Raw genomic sequence first — 18101 nt, 5'->3', positions numbered from 1 at the left:
TCCTTCCTTCCTTTCTTCCTTCCTTCCTTCCTTCCTTCCTTCCTTCCTTCCTTCCTTCCTTCCTTCCTTCCTTCCTTCCTTCCAACAACTGCCTCTCCCAGGTCCTTGGGAAATACTTCATAGGTGGATACAAATGTCAAATTCAGTCTGAACATCTGGCCGACTGTATGACCAACCATAACAATTGCATTCATCATGAATTTCACCTATGAACTTTGTCTCCTATTCAGTTGCTTTTGAATCACGAATACCATCATCCCCATTCTGGATTGTATTTTTTACTGAATTTGGGATATGCTAGTTTTAATTTTATGTTTCCCCTCTGATTTTTAATGCCTTGTTTTAGCATAGTTCAATGCCATTGCAACAACAAAGAAAAAAGTGAGCTTTCTAACCGCAGCCTGTAAAAGGTGAATAAATGAATACGTTGAAATGCAGCTTTAGAAAATAAGTAAATGTTTAGCTCATTAAAAAATTAAGCAACTGCTATTACTTTTACGAAACGCATTGTTTGAGCAGTTGACTGGATGTTTGTGGTGTTCTCTCTCTCATCCTTCCTACCCTTTTACTGTCTCGTCTGCAAAAAATTAACTTTTTTAAAAAGCAAGGATTGGCTACATTCATGTCAGAATAAGCTGCAGTTAAGATCTAAGGAATCTTGTCAGATCATCCAGGTTATTGCCCCTCTGGAAGACATAACCTTGAAGTGTCTGTATGAAGATTATTGTGCAATTCAGTGTAGTGCGGTGTTAGTAGCCTTTGGAAAAGCACAAAGCGGCGGGAGGGAAGAGAAAGGTTCGTTGAAGGACTGAGATCCGAGGCCCCAAAAGATTGTATTACATTGTTGAGTGGGGGGGGGGGGGGGAACCAAGCTTCAAAGAAAGATTGTTTTTAGAATAGAATAGAATAGAATAGAAAACAGAAAAAAAGAATAGGATAGGGTAGGGTAGGGTAGTATAAGAGTTAAGAATGCAATGGAATGGAGTGGGATAGATTAGGATAGGATGGAATGGGATGGGATGGGATAGAATAGAATAGAATAGAATAGAATAGAATAGAATAGAATAGAATAGAATAGAATAGAATAGAATAGAATAGAATAGAATAACAGTTAAGAATGGAATGGAATGGAATGGAATAACAGTTAAGGATGGAACAGAATAGAATGGAATGGAATAGAATAGAATAACAGTTAAGGATGGAATGGAATGGAATAGAATAGAATAACAGTTAAGAATAGAATAGAATAGAATAGAATAGAATAGAATAGAATAGAATAACAGTTAAGGATGGGATGGAATGGACTAGAGTAGAATAACAGTTAAGGATGGAATGGAATGGAATGGAATAGAATAGAATAGAATAACAATTAAGAATGGAATGGAATAGAATAGAATAGAATAAATTATTTATTGGCCAAGTGTGATTGGACACACAAGGAATTTGTCTTTGGTGCAGATGCTCTCAGTGTACATAAAAAGACAAGATGCATTCGTCAAGAATCATAAGGTACAACACTTAATGATAGTCATAGGGTACAAATAAGCAATCAGGAAACAATATCAGTATAAATCGTAAGGATACAAGCAACAAAGCTACAGACATGCAGTCATAAGTGGGACTCATCCAGGACTCATGGGACCAACTCAAATCCCCAAGACCTCTGACCTTTGAACGCAGGGGATGGACGAAGGAAAAAAAATCAAGATAACCAGAACTTTGTGTGTTGTTTGCTGTGTTTATTTTGAGGCCAGAGTTCATCATTTCCTCCTTTAAAAGGAGGAGTCAATTTTAGGATAATATTTTACAAGCGTGTCAGTTATTAAAGGAGAAACTCGGTGAGCTGTTTTGGATTGCACTGCATCCCTCAACCATGAGATTATATTTAAGGGTCATATTGTCCAGTTAGTTTTCTCCAGGGAAAACGGAGTTCTGTTTTACAACCACCAGACAACTTGGAAAGGCAACCAAAGAAGTTCTGTTTTTGTTCACAAATTTTGGGTTTTCCAAACAGACTCTTCACTAGCACATCTCGCAGGTCAGTTTATGGGTGGATCAACCTCATGTTCCATGTTTGAACCAAATTGAAAATGTAGTCTCTTTGTCCAACCTATTATTTAAGTTATAGTGGGTTAGTAGTAGCATGGCTTCTGGGGAAGGACTAGCTAGCTTCTTGAGTTGGATCTGCCTTCCCAAAATTGCTCCCAAATCTTCAACAGAGCATTGACAACATTCGATGAAATTGTGCCATCTGCTTGTTGTTGACTCTTAGCGACTGCAGAGATAGACTTTCTCCAGAAGAATTCTGGTCCTAACTTGGTCCTTCAGTTCTTCCCTTTTTTATATACATTTTTAAAAAGGGATACAGAAAGCATAAAAAAAATAAATTAATGTAAAAGGAAGGAAGGAAGGAAATGGATGAGGGAGGGAAGGAAGAGAGAGAGGAAATGAGATGGATGAGAAGGGAAAAAGGGAAGGGGAGGGAGGAAGGCAGGAAATGGATGAGGAAGGGAAGGGAGGAAGGAAAGGAAATAGATGAGAAGGGAAAAGGGGAAGAAGGATGGATGGATGGATGGATGGAAGGAAGGAAGGAAGGAGATGGATGAGAAGTGAGGGAGTGAAGAAGGAAGGAAGAAAGGAAATGGATGAGGGAGGGAAGGAAGGGAGAGAGGAAATGAGATGGATGAGAAGGGAAAAAGGGAAGGGGAGGAAGGAAGGAAGGAAGGAAATGGATGAGGAAGGGAAGGGAGGGAGGAAAAGAAATAGATGAGAAGGGAAAAGGGGAAGAAGGATGGATGGATGGAAGGAAGGAGATGGATGAGAAGTGCGGGAGTGAAGAAGGAAAGAAGGAAGGAAATGGATGAGGGAGGGAAGGAAGGAAGGGAGGAAAGGAGATTGATGAGAAGGGAAAAGGGGAAGGGGGAAGAAGGATGGATGGAAGGAAGGAAGGAGATGGATGAGAGAAGAAAAAGGGAGGGAAGGTGGCGGGAGGGTTAAATTCCCTTTGCAAATATAAGTACAATTACAAAATTATCTCTTATTCAGTGAGGTCACTTTTTTCCCCTATTATCCAGTTTCCCCCACTAATCCTTAAAACCCACAAGTCACAGCTGCATGTTTTCCCATTTCATGCCTAAGTCTATAAAGGATTCCCAGCCAGCCGCAAATGTAGATGTTCTTCATTTAGGAAGCTTCATCCTCTTCAACCATTTCCTCCATTGTGAAAACGTTTGACTCTTCCCATTGTTGAGCCCATAACAGTCTCGCTGCAGTAATCACCTACAAAAATTTAAAAAAAAAAAATTCATACACCAGACATGATAACATGTCCCTTCATTCTCTTGGCCCTTCAATTCTTTCAACGTTTATTTGAAAGGGCGATTATAAAAACTTGCAACAAGAAATTCTTTGAAAGAACTATGATTCCCCCCCGCTGGTTTTGCTACTATGATCTTGTCCTTTTTCATCTCCTTCCATCTTGTAGATTAAGTCTCGGGGAGGCTAATATTGGCTAACACTACTGCATTTTTCTTTTCTTTTTCCCCAGCCATGAAAACTTCACCTTCTTGCTACACGATATGGAAAAGGATCCCTAAATTATTTCCGAGATATTCCAGATATCACAGCTCTCCTATATCGGCCCAGTATGAAGCTGTAAGCCAGGGACAGGACCAACTCCCAGAGTATTTCAACTTTGCCAGTGATGTGCTGGATAAATGGACTCAAATAGAAAAGGTAAATGGGGGCGGGGGAGAGAGGGTTTGGTCTCTTTTTAGTAAGATCTTTCTTTGTTTCAAAATTATTGCCATCACTCTGAATGGCGACAAGAACACTTGGCTATTTTCTTGCAGACGTTTCATTGCCCAGCTAGGTAACCACATCAGGGCTGGAAGAGAGAGGGGTTGGTGAAAAAAAGGAGGAGGAGGACTTGGTGCTCTCTGAGCTTGCTCGTTTTCTTGTAGACGTCTCACTACCCAAACGAGGTAACATCATCAGTGCTAGGAAACATCTGCATGAAAACAAGCAAACTCAGAAAGCACCAAGGACTCTTCAATTCCCATTACAGCTTCTGCCAACCTAGCAGTTCGGAAGCATGCGAAAAATGCAAGTAGAAAAATAGGAACCACCTTTGGTGGGAAGGGAACAGCGTTCTGTGCACCTTGAGTGTTGAGTCATGCCGGCCACATGACCACGGAGACGTCTTCGGACAGCGCTGGCTCTTCGGCTTTGAAACGGAGATGAGCACCGCCCCCTAGAGTCGGGAAGGACTAGCGCACCGCCCCGAGTCCTTTTGGAGAGAGTGCGGCTAACAAATTAAATTTCATTCATTCATTTCATGTGCGAGGAGAACCTTGACCTTTAAACATTTCTCTCTCTGTTTCGCGGGGATCCATTTTGTAGGATGGAAAAAGATCGCCCATCCCAGCCCTGTGGTGGGTCAATGGAAGAGGAGGGGAGGTCAGGTGGAGCTTTGAAGAGATGGGGCTCCATTCCAGGAAAGTGGCCAACATCCTCACCGACCGATGTGGACTACGCAAAGGCGACAGAATCCTGGTCGTTCTCTCCCGGATTCCAGAATGGTGGCTGGTGACTGTGGCTTGCATTAGGACAGGTTAATTTTTTTTTTTTAATGTCATTTTTATTTATTTTATTGGTTAAATTGATTTGCTGCCTGTCTCACTTATTCTAGGTGGCTTCAGGGGTGGGCTCATAAGGGCTCGCCCAGATTCGGGAGAACCCGTAACCAACATTATGGCAGGTTTGGAGAACCTCCAAATCCCACCCCTGGATGGTCACCCCTGTCCCACCCGCAGCAGATTCGGACAGTGAGGAGGTTAGAGAGGAACCTGGGCCAGTCCTGGAGTCTGGGGAAGGCTCTGAGGAGGGCTCTGTGTCGGAGGCAGAGAAGGGGCCAGAGCCATCTGACAGTTATCAGCTGCCTTCAGAGTCAGACATCAGTGAGGCAGAAGAACAGCTGGAGCCTGTTCCCAGAGTGCGCATGCACAGAGTTGCCAGGCGAAGGGAACAGCTAAAGAACAGGGGTCAACTTGGGAGGAAGGCCACAGGTGGACGATGAATGGCCCCTCCCAGAGGAAATAAAAGAGGAGCAAAAGGGGAGTGGAGTTTGCAGGAGAACATTAGTTCCCTTCATTGGTTCGTGACTCTCCGAGACTCCTGGCCAAGTTCTGCAGATATCGGCCTGGCAGCTCTCCAAGCCAGATAAGGTCTGTGACCGTAAATCCTCCCTCGAAAGACTTTGCTGGATGTGAATGAGCAGAATTCACAGTCAATGAATAAAAGGGGTTTTTGTCGGGAACAGGAGTTTGCTTCCTGCTCTTGGGAAGCCTCAGTCAGAACACAGACTCCCTATCTTATCAATCTTGCAGGAATTGTGGCCATCCCCACAACATCGCAAGTAAGTGCTAAGGACATCGAGTACCGACTGAAAGCTTCGGGAGCCAAATGTCTCATCACTACAGAGGCCTTAAGATCTACTGTGGATTCCGTTGCCCCACAGTGTACTTCTCTGAAAACCAAGCTGCTGGTATCTTCTGATGGCAAGCAAGAAGGATGGCTGAACTTCGATGAACTACTTAGGTGAGCATCTTGGAGAGTGTATTTCTCGGGATGCACAATCGTGAATCTATGAGCTATATCGTTCCTCACCAACGATCACCAACCGGTGGTTCGCGAGAAAATCTTGGCCCGCAAAAAAATTATTTGCATTTTTTATATTGCACTAAATGACGGGTCCTGAAACTACGGCCCCTGGGACGGATACGTGCAATGAACGCTTGTGTTGCTGCAGAGAGTCTCCCCCTTTGGGGTCCTTTTGTGGGGAGCAGAGGGGGGCAGAAATTCCGACTTGGGGTCTGCTTTGGCCTCTTGGTGGGGGTGTTTGGCTGAAGGCTGGAGGGAAGTTCCGCTGGTGGTGAAGAGCCAGAGGGCCTCCTTCCAGTGGGACTGCATCATGGGCTGGAACTGGCTGACCATCTCAGCCTGCTGAGCCTCCAGGCGCCGGTCCCTGGCCTTGCACTCCTGCAAGTCTTCCCTCTGCTTGGAAAGCCTATGCTGGTAGTCCTCAATGAGGTGCTTCTGCTGAGCCTCCTTCTCGGTCAGATCCAATTTGAACTGAGCTGTTTTGTCAACTTTTTCTCGTGGTGGCTGCTTAGCTCCAGCAACTGCTTCCTGTTGGGGCCCTAAGGAGCCCAGGCGGGCAGGTAAGGAGTGGCTGGGAGGGGCCAGAAGAGGCCGGAGAGGCGCCCCTTGACATGAGTGACATTCAGTTGGCCACACCCAACTGAACCACCTAGCCACTCCCACCCAGCCGGTCATTTGGCAGATCCTATTAGCGGTCCGTGGGATTTAAAATTATGAATTTAGTGGTCCCTGACCCTGAGGTCCAAAAATTTGGGGACCCCTGCCTCATGCGGTGATATTTCCTTGGTGGAACCTGAAAGAATCATACCAAGAGGACAATTTAGTTTTAGCCTGACTATCTAAAAAAATGTTTCCCCCGAATTTGATTCCAAGATGCTGATTTTGAGATCCATCTAGATTTCTACCGGGGAACAGATAGTCCTTGACTTAAGACTACAATTGGGAGCATTGATAAACAAGGCAATGGTTAAGGGAGCTGTGCCTGATTTTATCACCTTTTTGCTAGGTTGTTGAGCGAATCACTGCAATTAAGTGAATTGAGTGGGTCATTAAGCAAACCTGGCTTCCTCCGTTGATTTGGCTTGTGGGAAGGTCACAAAAGGTGATCTCAACAGTCACAAATAGATATTAGTGGCCAAGCCTCCAAACTCACCACTAAACAAATGGTTGTTAAGTTAGGGCAGTGATGGCAAACCAAAGACCAGCTGGCTGGCACACGTATGCCTGTTTTTTTGGCCGTTTTTGGACTGTTTTCAAGCTGTTTTTTGGGCATTTTTGGACTGTTTTCAGGCTGTTTTGGGGGCATTTTTGGACTGTTTTAAAATGTCCTTAAAAAGGCCCCCAAACAGCCTGAAAAATAGGATGCTCGGGTGCCCACAATGACAGCTGGCAGCCGCAAACCAGAAGAGCGGCTGGCAATGATGCACATGCCCACAGAGAGGGCTCTGCGTGCCACCTCTAGCGCTCATGCCACAGGTTCACCATCACGGAGTTAAGGCCTACCTGTATATCAAGAGCGATATTCTCAAACTGGAAATACACTGACGATGGGAGGAAGTCTCCAAAATTGGAACCCCTGTTTTCCGTGAAGACAGTTTGAAGTTCAGTTCACAGAGACTCTTAAACTAACTCACTCACTCAGCAAATGTTAGTTCAGAGTATTAATGCTTTTAAAAACAAACAGTTTCATCCAGCCTGAATATTGACAGAGGGATGGATGAATAAATATTGTCATAACCAGCAATATTATGATGAAATGCACAGGGACAGTTTAGGTGGTACCTTGCTCAATAGTAGTAACTGTGAGAGGGATCTTGGAGTCCTAGTGGACAACTGTTTAAATAGGAGCCAGCCGTGTGCAGCAGCTGCCAAAAAAGCCAACACAGTTCTAGGCTGCATCAACAGGGGGATAGAATCAAGATCACATGAAGGGTTAATACCACTTTATAATGCCTTGGTAAGCCACACTTGGAATACTGCATTCAGTTTTGGTCACCACGATGTAGAAAAGATGTGGAGACTCTGGAAAGAGTGCAGAGAAGAGCAACAAAGAGGATTAGGGGACTGGAGGCTCAAACATATGAAGAACGGTTGCAGGAACTGGGTATGTCTAGTTTAATGAAAAGAAGGACATGATAGTAGTGTTCCAATATCTCAGGGGCTGCCACAAAGGAGAGGAAATCAAGCTATTCTCTAAGGCACCTGAGGGTAGAACAAGAAGCAATGGGTGGAAACTAATCAAGGAGAGAAGCAACTTAGAACTGAGGAGAAATTTCCTGACAGTTGGAACAATTAATCAGTAAAACAGCTTGCCTCCAGAAGTTGTGAATGCCCCAACACTGGAAGTCTTTAAGAAGATGTTGGATAGCCATTTGTCTGAAACGGTATAGGGTTACCTGCCTAGGCAGGGGGTTGGACTAGAAGACCTCCAAGGTCCCTTCCAACTCTGCTATTGAATTGTATTGTATTATCATCATATGGAGGGGTTGATTGTGACTTCATCCATAGTCTGTCTTTCTAATGTTTTACATGTTTGCTGGGATGTTATTTATTACAGAGAGGCACCTGCCAATCATACGTGTGCGAAAACCAAGATGAACGATCCGATGTTGGTTTATTTCACCAGTGGGACCACAGGGGCTCCCAAGATGGTTGAACACAGTCAAGGGAGCCTGGGGTTCAGACCCTTCATTAGCCCAAGGTATGAAAGAAATTCCCTCAAAATCCCAGTGGAAATTCATAATAGTGAATGCATCGTTAGGTATATTTGATGTTTAAAATAGTAGACAGGAGCATTCTTGGCCAGAGGTTTTACTGTAGCTATAAGAGGCCAACTAGCCACATTCTTGAATATGACCTGTCAATCATTGAGTCAAACTCATCTCACCGAATGTCTGTCAAGTGTTTAGTTGATTTCAATGCCAAATGATAAGAGGTCAATTCCGTTCCATCAATTTCATCAGTCCCTTCCATTCCATCAATTTCCATTCAGTGGTTGGCTTGGTGGACCATCAAATTGCTCCCCACTATATGATTTTATTTTTATTTTATCAGATCCTGGTTGTATACAACCTCTTCGGACCTTACATGGAGCACCGCAGATACGAGCTGGGTGGTGGCTGCCCTGGGCTCATTTTTTGATCCATGGGCTTTGGGATCCTGCGTCTTCATCCATAACTCACCAATGTTAGAGAAAACGACCATCCTAAGAGTAAGATGACATTTCTTCAGCAGAGTTTCTCCTGCTTCTTTATTCATTGGCAGAACCTATGTGGCCACCTACCCAGTGGTGGGATTCCAAAAAATTTATTACCGGTTCTGTGGGCGTGGCTTTGTGGGTGTGGCTTTGTGGACATGGCAGGGGAAGGATACTGCAAAATCCGCATTCCATCCCCACCCTACAAACCTGCTTTCCAGCTCCGTTCTCCTGCTCAGGGCAACAAAAGAAGATCAGCTGGGAGGCAACAGGGGCGGGGCCAGCCTATTTGCCGGTTCTCCGAACTACTCAAAATTTCTGCTACCGGTTCTCCAGAACCTCTCAGAGCTCACTGAATACCACCTCTGCGCCTATCTCATATAACAATCCTAAGTAACTCACAACCAATATTTGAAGAATATTTATCAAGTTCTAACCTAGGCTCTATTCTTGATGCGTTGCTTGATACTATAGGCCTCATTATGTATTTATTGATATTTTGCAATGCTGGACTCCCCCCCCCCCCAATCTTTCTCAAAGAGGGACTCTGGGTGCTACATAATACAGTATCAAAATATTTAAAAGTACCTAAGACTGAAAATGTTAGAACTGAAATTTAAAATTAATTTTTTTAAAAAATTATACAATTATAAATCTACGAGTATAAAAATTATACTCATGTAAATAAAGTATAAATTTGCAAAATTTATAAAATTATAAATCATTAGAACATTAGAATTCTTTATTGGCCAAGTGTGAGTGGACACACAAGGAATTTGTCTTTGGTGCATATGCTCTCTGTGTACATAAAGAAAAATAAAATAGAATACATTCATCAAGAATTGTAAGATACAACACTTAGTCATAACCATAGGTTACTAATAAGCAATCAAATTATACTAGGAAACAAATAAAACAAAATAAATTTCAAAGGTACAAGCAACGTGGTTATAGTCATAAGTGGAAAGAGATAGGTACTAGGAAGGAAGAGAAGAAGAATAGTAATACAGTCTTAGTAGATAATTTGACAGTGTTGTGGGGATTAGTTGTTTAGCAGAGTGATGGCATTTGGGGAAAACTGTCCTTGTGTCTAGTTGATCTGATGTGCAGTGCCCCATAGCTTCGTTTTGAGGGTAGAAGTTGAAACAATTTCTGTCCAGGATGTGAGGGGGTCTATAGTTATTTTCACAGCTCTCTTTTTGACTCGTGCAGTCATAATTGTAAGTCATAATTGTAAATAATATTTTACCATTGTTAATAAATAAATATGTATTTACAATTATTAATACATAATTGTAAATGATAATTTATAAATTGTTACAAGATTATATTTATAAAATATATAAAATTTAATTTTATGTTGTAAACTAGTAGCCAACCATGAAAACTGCATGTCTCAGGAGCCAAGTTACACTCTCAAGTACCTTTTTTTATTCTCCAGTCCAAAATGTGTGCAGATACATCTTCCAGTTTGAGTAGGTGAAGTACCTGTGTCTTATCATTTTTCTTCATCAGCTCATTTGGGCTAAAACCCAACTCAGCTTAACGTTGAATTTATTATCAGCCCTTGGATTAGTTCTGTATGTAATTCATGCACAACCTTTGCTTCTCTTCTTATTTGTACACCTATATTCTTTTTTTAGACTCTCTCCCAATTTCCGATCACCGCTTTCCTGAGTGTTCCTACCTTCTTTCGCATGTTCTTGAGGGAAGATTTCACCAGGTATGGAGGAAAGCAACATTTAAAAACTGTGTTTTTGTCAGGATGGTTCTCCTTTCAGAACCCACTTTGAAGCTTATCATTCTAATCTGCTTCTGAGGTTTCAGATAAGAGTCAATGAAATTCGGGAGAAGCTAACCTTGGATCAAATGTGGGAACTCAATGGTTTTAAGCTGATAATACACGTAACTCCACCCTGCCTAGTTTTGCTTACTCTTCTACAGTTAATGGTTCCTAAAATGAGCCGCATTCTCAATAATACTTCTAGCAGAATTATTTTGATGCTTTGTTTATAACCTGACCCAAAATATTAATGTCCATCTTAATAATCTTGTGTACACTCCCATTCAGTTACAAGTTCAAGAGTCTCCAATACTGTATAAGTGGAGGAGAACCAATAAGTCTTGGAGTGGTGGAAGAATGGAAGAACAAGACAGGACTGGATATCTATCAACTATATGGACAGACAGAAACTGTAAGTTCTATTCAATTTATAGCGACTTTCTCACCGTTATTTTAAAACATTGTAAAATGCCCAGGTACCTCTAGAGCACTGTACCTGTACCTGAGCAACTTTAAGGTGTGCAGACTTCAATTCCAATGGGGATCAATGGGGTCAGACTGAAGGAGAGAAGGGGATAGGAGCAGATCAATGGGGTCAGACTGAGGGAGAGAAGGGGATAGGAGCGGATCAATGGGGTCAGACTGAGGGAGAGAAGTGGGAGAGGAGAGGCTGATTGTAAATACTCATTAATTTTCAAGCTGTAAGTGTCGATTTATCAAGCCCGAATATATAGTTTCGTAGCTCAGCACGAGTATCCAGCTAGTATTTCATGTTTAGGGGCACTAAACTATAGACATTACTGAGGAAAAAAATAGACAAGGTAATCAAGAATCCAGTTCTAACTGATTTTAAATGATTTACTGATGTCACAAAACAACTGACAAGAATAAGTATGTTTGGGATGAAATTAAAGTCCTCTACATACTTTTTTTGTGAGTAAACCTACTGAAACAGATTTCTCTGTGAACATGTGTGGGCCAAATTGTACGGTTTTTCTAAAATCATGGGGGGGAAATGAGGAGGCTGTGTGTGTATGTGCGTGTATTTCTTATAAAGTAATTTTCTTTTATATAGGGATCAATTTGTTCAGTTTCCAAAGAAATGAAAATTAAGCCAGGCAAAATGGGAAAAGCTCTTTTTCCTTATGATGTCCAGGTTGGTATTTTCCAATCTTATTCTTTGTACTGGTTGTCAGATTAAATGCATTCAGGCTATCAAAACAGGCTACGGGTCGCCTTCAACTTATGAATTTGAGCCCCCAAGTTTGTTCCTAAGCAAGATTTGTTGTGAAGTGGCTTATAGCCCGTATAATCACCGCAGTTCTCAAGTTAGTAACCCGGTTGTTAAGTGAACCTGGCTCCCTCATTCACTTGGCTTGTCAGGAGGTCACAAAAGGGGATCGCATTAACCGGGGGCCCTGCAACCGTCATAAATACAGGCCAGTTGCCAAGCCTCTGAATTTTGATCATGTGAGCATGGGGGATTGCGCAACAGTCATAAGTCACTTGTTTTTCAGTGATGGTATAATTTCAAACGGTCCCTTAACTGAGAATATTGCACACTGAGAATATATCTGCTGAACAAAACTCCTCAGTGGTGACAGGAAGGGCATCTGGCCATTAAAACATTTTGCTAGCTCCATTCAGTTACCTACACTCTAATCCACAAGGGATTATGAGGTCGTTAAAAGGTGATGACTCCATTGGGGATTGTAACTCAGAGATTACCTGTATACCCAGATAAAGACCAGTGGTTGAGTGCCTTATTTCTTTTCTAGATTGTAGACCAAGAAGCCAATGTTTTGCCTCCTGGAAAAGAAGGTGAAATAGCAGTCAGGATAAAACCCCAAAGACCCCTTGGTTTCTTCACTCAGTACATTGTAAGTAGACTCTCTTGTAGCCTTGGGGAAAATCTCAGGAATTGTCTAAGGCTCGGGAAGCTCCTTTATTTCATAGAAATTGAAGAATGTCTCACCATCTTCCTTACTTTTAGTTTACATTTTTAGAGTTTTTCATCTGCCCCTGCAAAACAAAAAAACCCAGACATGTCTAAAGCATGGCTATGCAATTTTGGCAACTTTAAGACCGATGGACTTTAGCTCCCAGAATTCCGGGAGTTGAAGTCCACAAGCCGCCATGGGTGGACACCCCTGGCAGAGGTGGGTTGCTCCCAGATCGGCCCGGATTGGGCAAACCGGGGGTGGCGGCAGTGGGAGGCTCCGCCCACCCACTCAGACGCTTCTGCGCATCCGCAGAAGTCTTGTCCACACGCATGCGTCAGCATGAGCGAACCGGTACCACCAAGATTTGACACCCATCTCTGGATACAGTGGTTCAGTGGCTAAGACGCTGAGCTTTTTGATTAGAAGGTCGGCAGTTCAGTGGTTCGAATCCCTAGCGCTGCATAACGGAGTGAGCTCCCATTACTTGTCCCAGCTTCTGCCAGCCTAGCAGTTCGAAAGCACGTAAAAATGCAAGTAGAAAAATAGGAACCACCTTTGGAGGGAACAGTGCTTCGTGCACCTTCGGTGTTGAGTCATGCCAGCCACATGACCACGGAGACGTCTTTGGACAGTGCTGGCTTTTCGGATTTGAAATGGAGATGAGCACTGCCCCCTAGAGTCGGGAAGGACTAGCACATATGTACGGGGGGACCTTTACCTTAAAGCTACAAGAGCTGACTGAGAAATTCTGGGAATTGAAGTCCACAAGGCTTAAAGTTGTGAAGATTGGACTAGTTCTAAAGTCTAGAGAGTAAATTAGATTGTGTCCTTTCCTTTGTGTGGGGGATACATCTTTCCTGACCCATATCAATGGCCAATGAAACTCTCCCTACGGACTCCCATTGAACTGCTATTTATATGGCTAATTGTATCCTTCTGAAATGTTCTCCTCAGGATGCACCTCAAAAAATGGCTGCCACAACGCGCGGGGACTTTTTCCTCACTGGAGACAGAGGAGTGATGGATGAAGATGGCTACTTTAGGTTTATCGGACGATCTGACGATATCATCAAATCATCTGGGTGGGTTTGAATGCAGTACTTCTGCTGACTGCCAGCTGCTGCAATTTGGCGGTTCGAATCTCATCAAACTCAAGGTTGACTCCTCAGCCTTCCATCCTTCCGAGGTCGGTAAAATGAGCACCCAGATTGGTTGGGCCAATATGCTGACTCTGTAAACCACTTAGAGCAGGGCTGGAAAGCACTGTAAAGTGATCTATAAGTCCAACTGCTATTGCTATTACTATAAATCAAGAGCCTCCTGTAATTCTACCAGCTTGTAATATTATTGGGTTGATCTACAAGGCAGTATTGTGTACGGACTGAAGAGTCACAACATACTTTGTGTTCCAAAAATGGACATCCACAGCAGATTTTAGGGCCATGTGCCTTTAGTTTAAAGGTAAAGGTTCCCCTTGCACATACGTGCTAGTCGTTCCCGACTCTAGAGGGCGCTGCTCATCTCCGTTTCAAAGCCGAAGAGCCAGCGTTGTTAGAAGATGTCTCTGTGGTCATGTGGCCGGCATGACTCAACGCCGAAGGCGCACGGAACGCTGTTACCTTCCCACCAAAGGTGGCTCCTATTTTTCTACTTGCATTTTTACGTTCTTTCGAACTGCTAGGTTGGCAGAAGCTGGATAAGTACCGGGAGCTATGTGGTGCTCGGGATTCAAACCACCGAACTGCCGACCTTTCTAATCGACAAGCTCAGTGTCTTAGCCACTGAGCCACCTTTGCCTCTAGTTTATAAAGGTATACGTTTCCCCAGTATTGAATGCTAACGCTCCCTTTTTGCTAGGTATCGTATTGGACCATTTGAAGTAGAAAGTGTTCTATTGAAGCATCCTGCGGTAGCAGAAGTTGCAGCTGTTAGCAGTCCTGATCCAGTCAGAGGAGAGGTAAGCAGACCCCCCCCACACACACACACACCACACCAATAATCTCTACACACTAACATTAAGTCAGATTTGAATCCAAACTTTTTAAAATGTTTGCCTTCATTTGTTTGCATTAGATTTACAGTCTGCTTTTCCACCAGAAGCTCAAGCTGGCAAAGCTAAAATTCCTTCCTCCATTCCCCCACCCCACCCCCCAAAAAACCCTACCCTTCGTGTCAGCTGAGGTTGAAAGAAAATGAGACCCAAAGTCACTCAATGAGGTTTCATGGTTGAAGTTGGATCCGTCTTAGAGCTCCTGGTTCAACCCCTTAACTGCTGCATCATTGTACCCCTCAAGCTTGATGGAGTTTGTAATACTGAACAGGATCTGCTACAATTGGAAAGTTTATTCCTTCGTGCTAGGAAAAATGGATGACTTCCATCTATTTTAGTCAGTATGAAATAAATAGAACTGAACTTGTGGGAGAATAGAATAGAATAGAATAAAATAGAGTAGAGTAGAATAGAGATAATAGAGTAAAGTAGAATAGAGTAGAGATAGTAGAGTAGAGATAATAGAGTAGAGTAAAGTAGAGTAGAGTAGAATGGAGTAGACATAATAGAATATAGAGTAGAGTAGAGTAGAGTAGAGTAGAGTAGAGTAGAGTAGAGATAATAGAGTAGAGTAGAGTAGAGTAGAGTAGAGTAGAGTAGAGTAGAGTAGGATAGGATAGGATAGGATAGGATAGGATAGGATAGGATAGGATAGGATAGGATTCTTTATTGGCCAAGTGTGATTGGACACACAAGGGATTTGTCTTCGATGCATAAGCTCTCAGTGTACATAAAAGCTATTTATCATAAAAGTGAAAAATCATGATCCTACCGGCAGTGATCATAAAAATACATACATCATAAATCATAAGATACAACACTCAGTGATAGTCATAGGATACTAAATAAGCAATCAACATAAACCATACTAGGAAATTAAATAAAACAATATAAATCGTAAAGATATGTGCAGAGGATCTAATTCATGTGCTTAGGATAGCTCTGTAAGATTCCTCTGAAATGGATACATGAACCGTTCACCTTGGGAAGAAAGATGATCTATCTAGAACATATGATATTCTATTCTTTATATCTGTTATTCTGTCATATCCTTCTGTGAATGCACCCTGGAATTTAGTTTCAGAGAATTTTAGAAAGTTTCAGGAGTGATGGGAAACCTTTTTGTTTTTTAAAAAATCAGTCATTGTTTTGGGGTACTTGGGCATTTCCTATCTCTGCTTTTTTAGGTAGTAAAGGCATTTGTGGTGTTGTCTACGGACTACGCAACACACAATAAGGAGAAATTAACCACGGAACTTCAGGAACATGTGAAAAGAATGACTGCTCCGTACAAATACCCCAGAAAGGCAAGTATTTATTCCTATATTGGAAGCGTGCTGGAAAAAAAAACAACTCCTGAAGATATGAATATGAATCCAAGCATCGTTATTGCTCCCAATGGCAGGAGAATTGAAAATAGAATAGTAGAATAATAGGGTTAGAAGGGACCTTGGAGATCTTCTAGTCCAATCCTTGCTTGTTCGGTAAATCCTATACAATTCTGGATAAATGGCTGTTGAATCTTTTCTTGAAAACCTCCAGTGAGGGAGAATTCACAACTTCCAGAGGTAAGTCATTCCACTGATGAATTGTTCTCACCGTCAGAAACGTAGTCCTTTGTTCTAGAGTGAATCTCTCTTTGACTTCTCTCAATCTCTCTGACTTCTTGTCCTGACCTCTTTCACTTTGGAAAATAAGTCAATCTCCTTGTCTCTTTTAGAGCCCCTCAAATATTGGAGGACTGCTATCCTATCACCCCCACTGCTTTTTTTCTTTCTCTGGGCATATCTAGTTCCCTCAATAATAATGTCAATAAATATTGACATTATACATGTCCATTCATTAACAACTGACATTATGAATGACAAAACTAGACATACCCAGTTGCAGGACCTGGGTATGTCTAGTTTAATAAAAAGAAGAACGAGGGGAGACAGGATAGTAACCTTCCCATATTTGAGGGGCTGCCACAAAGAAGAGGCAGTCAAGCTATTCTCCAAAGCAGCTGAGGGTAGAACAAGATGCAATGGGTGGAAACTAATCAAGGAGAGAAGCAACTCAGAACTAAGGAGAAATTTCCTGACAATCAGAACAATTAATCAGTGGAACAGAAGTTGCCTCCAGAAGTTGTGAATGCTCCAACACTGGAAGTTTTTAAGATGTTGGACAACCATTTGTCTGTAATGGTGTAGGGTTTCCTGCCTATGCAGGGGGTTGGAATAGAAGGCCTCCAAGGTCCCTTCCAACTCTGTTATTCTATGAATAAAATGTTAAGAGTTGCCTCTCCTTAAATGATTGCTATTTTTTTAAAATTTAGTTTGTCAAACATATACAAGATAACAGGTAGAAGTATAAACATGGACATGAACAGGGGAAATGAGTACAGATAAATGGGGACAGTAGGACAGGGACGGTAGACATGCTGGTGCCCTTATGCACACCCCCTTACAGACTTCTTAGGAATGGGGTGAGGTCCAGACAGTTTGAGGTTGAAGCTGTGGGGGGTTTGAGGATGTAACAATGGAGTCAGGTAGAGCATTCCAGGTGTTGACCCCTCTGTGGCTGAAGTCGTATTTTCTGCAACCGAGTTTGGAGCAGTTTACCTTGAGTTTGTATCAATTGTTTCCCCTGTATTATTGTGGTTGGAGCTGAAGAAGTCGTTGACAGGTAAGACGTTGTAACAGACAATTTTCTGCACTGTGCTTAGATCCTACTGCAGGTAAGTAGCTCTGTTTGTGATCTTTTCAATATCCAATGAAAAAGATCTCCCTTCTTGGGAAACCTTGGCTATATTTTCTGCTTTGATGGCTGCTTCCAAAAAGAAATGAGACTGCTAGGAAACATTGGCCATTGCATCCTCTCTGGATCGCCTTCTTTTAGCAATTGAAATCTTTGGCATTGACTTTCCAACCGATTTAAAGAGGACTTGAGTTGAAAAAAAAAATGGATTCCAGAGTATTCGTCACGGATTAGTAGTCAAGGTTGCAAAGACAACCTCATTAGGATCTACCCTACATGGCCCTTGTTTTGCATGTTTCTGTCTTTAATAGGTGGAATTTGTCCAGCAGCTACCAAAATCCCAAACGGGAAAGATCCGACGGAACGAATTAAGAGACCAAGAATTTGGCTGAGTTTAAATCTATAGAAAGCTTGCTTTATTGCCACCGTTTTCTTCCATTGATGTGATCCAAAACCTTGTCACCTCTCGAAATGACTTGTTCTTTGGCTTGGCTTTGAGTTCTCCCACTGAAACCTATAGATGCCATACATTAAAAGCAGTCTTCCATCAAACCATGTAGCAAGAAGATGTTGTTGGCGCAGTGGTTAGAATGCAGTACTGCAGGTTACGTCTGCTGCCTGCCAGCAATTTGGCAATTCGAATCTCACCAGGCTCAAGGTTGACTCAGCCTTCCATCCTTCCGATGTTGGTCAAACGAGGACCCAGATTGTTGGGGGCAAATAGGCTGA

The 18101-nt window shown here is 42.5% G+C and overlaps 1 protein-coding gene across 1 annotated transcript; it reads left to right on the top strand.

Moving 5' to 3' along the window:
• Positions 1-3549: 3549 nt before the first annotated feature.
• Positions 3550-17764, top strand: LOC309398534 (acyl-coenzyme A synthetase ACSM5, mitochondrial-like; the record flags this gene model as incomplete). The annotated part of the gene is made up of 9 exons (XM_081965500.1): positions 3550-3735; positions 4402-4612; positions 5388-5598; positions 8219-8362; positions 8716-8872; positions 10501-10580; positions 14441-14540; positions 15821-15940; positions 17684-17764. 9 exons carry the CDS (start codon positions 3550-3552, stop codon positions 17762-17764), a joined length of 1290 nt encoding a protein of 429 aa, XP_081821626.1.
• Between the last annotated feature and the right edge of the window lie 337 nt (positions 17765-18101).

The sequence above is a fragment of the Natrix helvetica genome (genome assembly GCF_964273705.1).
Source record: "Natrix helvetica genome assembly, chromosome: 13".
In the NCBI taxonomy this organism is placed as follows: domain Eukaryota; kingdom Metazoa; phylum Chordata; class Lepidosauria; order Squamata; family Natricidae; genus Natrix; species Natrix helvetica.
This window is presented reverse-complemented; position numbering and strand designations above follow the sequence as displayed.